Source organism: Camelus ferus, chromosome 2 (assembly GCF_009834535.1).
Source record: "Camelus ferus isolate YT-003-E chromosome 2, BCGSAC_Cfer_1.0, whole genome shotgun sequence".
NCBI classification, from domain to species: domain Eukaryota; kingdom Metazoa; phylum Chordata; class Mammalia; order Artiodactyla; family Camelidae; genus Camelus; species Camelus ferus.
Genome location: NC_045697.1, coordinates 101,917,001 through 101,920,778, shown reverse-complemented (window position 1 = coordinate 101,920,778; position 3,778 = coordinate 101,917,001). Strand labels below are relative to the sequence as shown.

Here is a 3,778-nt window from a genome sequence, read left to right as displayed (position 1 = left end):
TATGTTGTGAGCTAGAGATCAATTTTCTTCTTTTATTTTCATGGAAATCCAATTTGTCTATTACCATTTATTGAAAATAACATTATTTTTCCACTGCTCTGCAGAGCTGCCCTGTCATAAATCAAGTATCCATATATATGTTGTTCTGTTTCTGGGCTCTCTCTTGAGTTTCGTTGGTGTATTTTTATTTCCTTGTGCCAAGATTACTCTGCATTAATTGCTATATTATCATAATAAACCACATCTTAGAGTACATCTTCCACATTATTTTTTTCAAGAGTGTTTTGGCTGTTCTTGGCTCTTTGAACTATAAATATTTAAGAATCACCTTCTCAGGTCCATTAAAAAAGCCCTCTTGGGCGCTCGCGCTCATCTTGCTACCATCAGGCCGCACTCATGCAGAACGACGCCGGCGAGTTCGTGGACCTGTACGTGCCCCGGAAATGCTCTGCCAGCAATCGCATCATCGGCGCCAAGGACCACGCGTCCATCCAGATGAACGTGGCCGAAGCTGACAAGGTGACAGGCAGGTTCAACGGTCAGTTTAAAACCTATACTATCTGCGGGGCCATTCGCAGGATGGGAGAGTCGGATGACTCCATTCTCCGAGTGGCCAAGGCCGATGGCATCGTCTCAAAGAATTTCTGAGACTGGAGAGGATCATGGATGTGGGTGGGATGTTTGTCATAAATAAACAGTGAAAACCCATCAAAAAAAAAAAAATCCCTCTTGGAATTTTTAATGAGATTGCATCGAATTTAAAGACTAATTTTGGGAAAAACTGACATCTTTATGCCCTGAATTACCCAATCCATGCACACTGTATATCATTCCTCTTTTTATTTTGGTTTTCTTTACTCTTAATGTTTTATTATTTATTTATTTATTTTCATCTTTATTTATTTATTTTGGTGGGGGGAGGTAATCGGGTTTATATATTTATTTGTTAATGGAGGTACTGGGGATTGAACCCAGGACCTTCTGCTTGCTAAGCACACACTCTACCACTGAGCTATTCCCACCCCCTATTCTTAATGTTTTATTGTAGAAGTTTTGCACATTCTATTTGAAATGAATTCTTATTTGATGTTTTTGATACTATCATAATCTTCATCTTTTAAAAAACTCATAATTGAACAGCTTGCTGTGGGTTTATAAAAATACAATTAATTTTTGCCTATTGACCTGGTTTCTAGCAATCTTTTACCTTTAGATTTGGTTGGATTTTCTACATACACAACTATATCACTGTGAATAACAGCAGTTTTATTTGTTTTGTCCAAATCTCATACTTCCTACTGGCAGGGTCCCTCAGTGCAGTAATGAACAGAAGTGGTAATAGTGGACATACCAGCCTTGTTTTAGGTCTCAAAGAGAAAGTTAAATATTTCACCAATATTTCAGTATGATGATGGTTGATGGATTTTTAAAATAGATATTCTTTTCTTTGGAACACATTTCCTTTTTACTCCACGCTGCTAAGAGTTTTGTTTTCTAAATCATGCATAGATGTTGAAATTTATCAGCCAGTTTTCTGCATTAATTGAAATTACTAATATTTTCTCATTTATTTTACTGATACGGTGTATTACTTTGAACTCATGTACGACTGGCATTATTTCTTTCTTACTTAATTGGCAATATTTATTGATGATTTTGTCTGAGCTCCGAATTCTCTTTGTAAAAAGAGTTTTAATTACAAAATTCATTTTTGTTGTTACAGGATGATTCAGATTTTCTTTTCTCAGTTGTAGTAAATTGTTTTCTATAGCAATGTGTTCATTTTATATAATTTTCAAATTTGTTTGCCTCAGATTGTCCATAATATCTCTTTTATTATCATTGTAATGTCTGTAATATCTGTAGTGATATCCTGCTGTTTTGGTCCTGTTGGTAACATATAACATAGGATTATACTATATTTAGTTATATAGCCTTAATTTTTACATAGCAGTATATCTTGAAAAACCATTCATGACATCAAATATTCTTTTATCACAACAGTTAGGACTTTTTACAGTAGCAGAACCTATTGTTCAAATAAATCTTACATCAATGTGGAAACAGAAAAAGTGGAGGCACCATAATTAAACCAAGGTGAAAGGGTGCTGGATCTCCCAAACTTGGCTTTCGTTTTTTTTTCAGAAGTCTCTCTTGCTAGAGAAACACACTCGCAGGTTATTGTTCTATATTATAAATGGCTATATACGTGTGTGTACAATTTAACCAGCCCTCCATTGTTGCCTACACTTGTAACTCCTTGGAGAGAAATGATTGTGCACATGTTTGATTAATTCCTTGAAATTCAATTGCTTGGTTAATGGTTAAGCATAGTTTTAAGACTTTAAAATTGTAATAATAAACTGCTCTTTAAAAAAAAATTGTTATCAATTTATGGTCCCAGGGGTAGCACATGCTAGTGTTCCACTCCCCACACCTGTATCCAAACTGGATATTATTATTGGTTATTTTAAAATATTTGAAGGACTACAATGCAGTCTTTAAAGATGACAATTCAGATAGATGTTTAACAGCTGGGAAGATGTTTCTGACAGCAGTCAAAGCAAAAAGCAGCACATCTGCAGGCAAAGAAAGGGAAGTAACACAGTTTGTTTTTCCTCTTCTCCCCCCATTTTTCTTTAAACATACAGTTTTGCAATATGAGAATAAGAAAAGAAAAAAAAAAAAAAAACTATTCCGGAATGCAAGAGGCAGAAAATTGGCCCCTGTGTCTATTTTCAACAGAGGTAAGCCATTCTAGTAATTTGAAAAGGAACATTAAAGTAATTCCAAAAGGAATGTAGAAGATAGAGTTTACAATTACTGTGTGTAGGGCCTTAGGCATGATTCTCAGAACAATGCCATGGAATGGCCAGACATGGAAACGATCAGGAATTTGGGTTCAGGAAACCAACTCACTAGTGGTGGAGTCCAGGATCACATGTCTATGGCGCCACGCGGGTGCAGGAAGCTGCCATGACAGATGGTGTCTCCAAGAATACACCATCTTAGCGGTCGACCAAGGATCAGGAACCCGTTGCTTCATCTACTAGATTTATCAACACTGATGCTTTGCAGAGCTCTGCCTCCCTCTCCACTGAACTGTTTCTGAATTTAAGTGAATGTGACTGGTGGAAAGTTGACGGCAGAGCCCTAGGTGCAAGGATGTCTGGGAAATGTAGTTTTTATCCTTACAGCTTCTGAAATACAGGATGGCACTTTAGTTCTAGAGTTTGGATCAGCTGTTAAGCAATCCAGTCTTCCCCAGACCCTACATTTTCTCATGGTAATAAATATGAAGACTGTGAAGGATTTTCTTTGCTTTACCTGATCTGCCTTCTGCCCTCCTCTGCCTTGCCCAGTGCCCGAGAGGATGACCTCCATGTATTACATGTCCTGGGTTATTTCTGGCTGCTGGTGGCTCTCAGCCAATGGCAAGTCACAGAAGAGGTAACCTGACTCCCTCCCTGCTGGCCTGCATTTGGCGGTGGTTGTGTCCTTCTACAGAAGTCCGAAGTGTCTGCTGGTGGACAGCTCTTGTTGGGTGTCAGTAACGGCACCCTCCACTTGCCCACTTAGTTCTAAAAGTGGTAATGACTTCTTACTGTTGCTAAGGGTTTTAATCACCCCTTGTTAGTTCCCTTAACCCAATCCATAGATATGCAATAGTTCCTTCATTTAACTCTCATCAGTTACTCCTTTGAGTGGGACATCTTTTCCTGCCAGGAATGTGACTGATGCTGTGATGCATTAGACTTAGTTTTTATTCTAAGCTGCA

General features: G+C 37.9%; 1 protein-coding gene across 1 annotated transcript; it reads left to right on the top strand.

Moving 5' to 3' along the window:
* Window positions 1–334: 334 nt before the first annotated feature.
* LOC102512703 (40S ribosomal protein S21) lies at window positions 335–707 on the top strand. The gene has a single exon (XM_032464176.1). It carries the CDS (start codon window positions 397–399, stop codon window positions 646–648), a length of 252 nt encoding a protein of 83 aa, XP_032320067.1. The 5' UTR covers window positions 335–396; the 3' UTR covers window positions 649–707.
* The last annotated feature ends 3,071 nt before the right edge of the window (window positions 708–3,778 follow it).

Bases quoted from the DNA above. Each gene is read 5' to 3' on its own strand.
- LOC102512703 (XM_032464176.1), top strand. From the start codon at position 397: ATGCAGAACGACGCCGGCGAGTTCGTGGACCTGTACGTGCCCCGGAAA.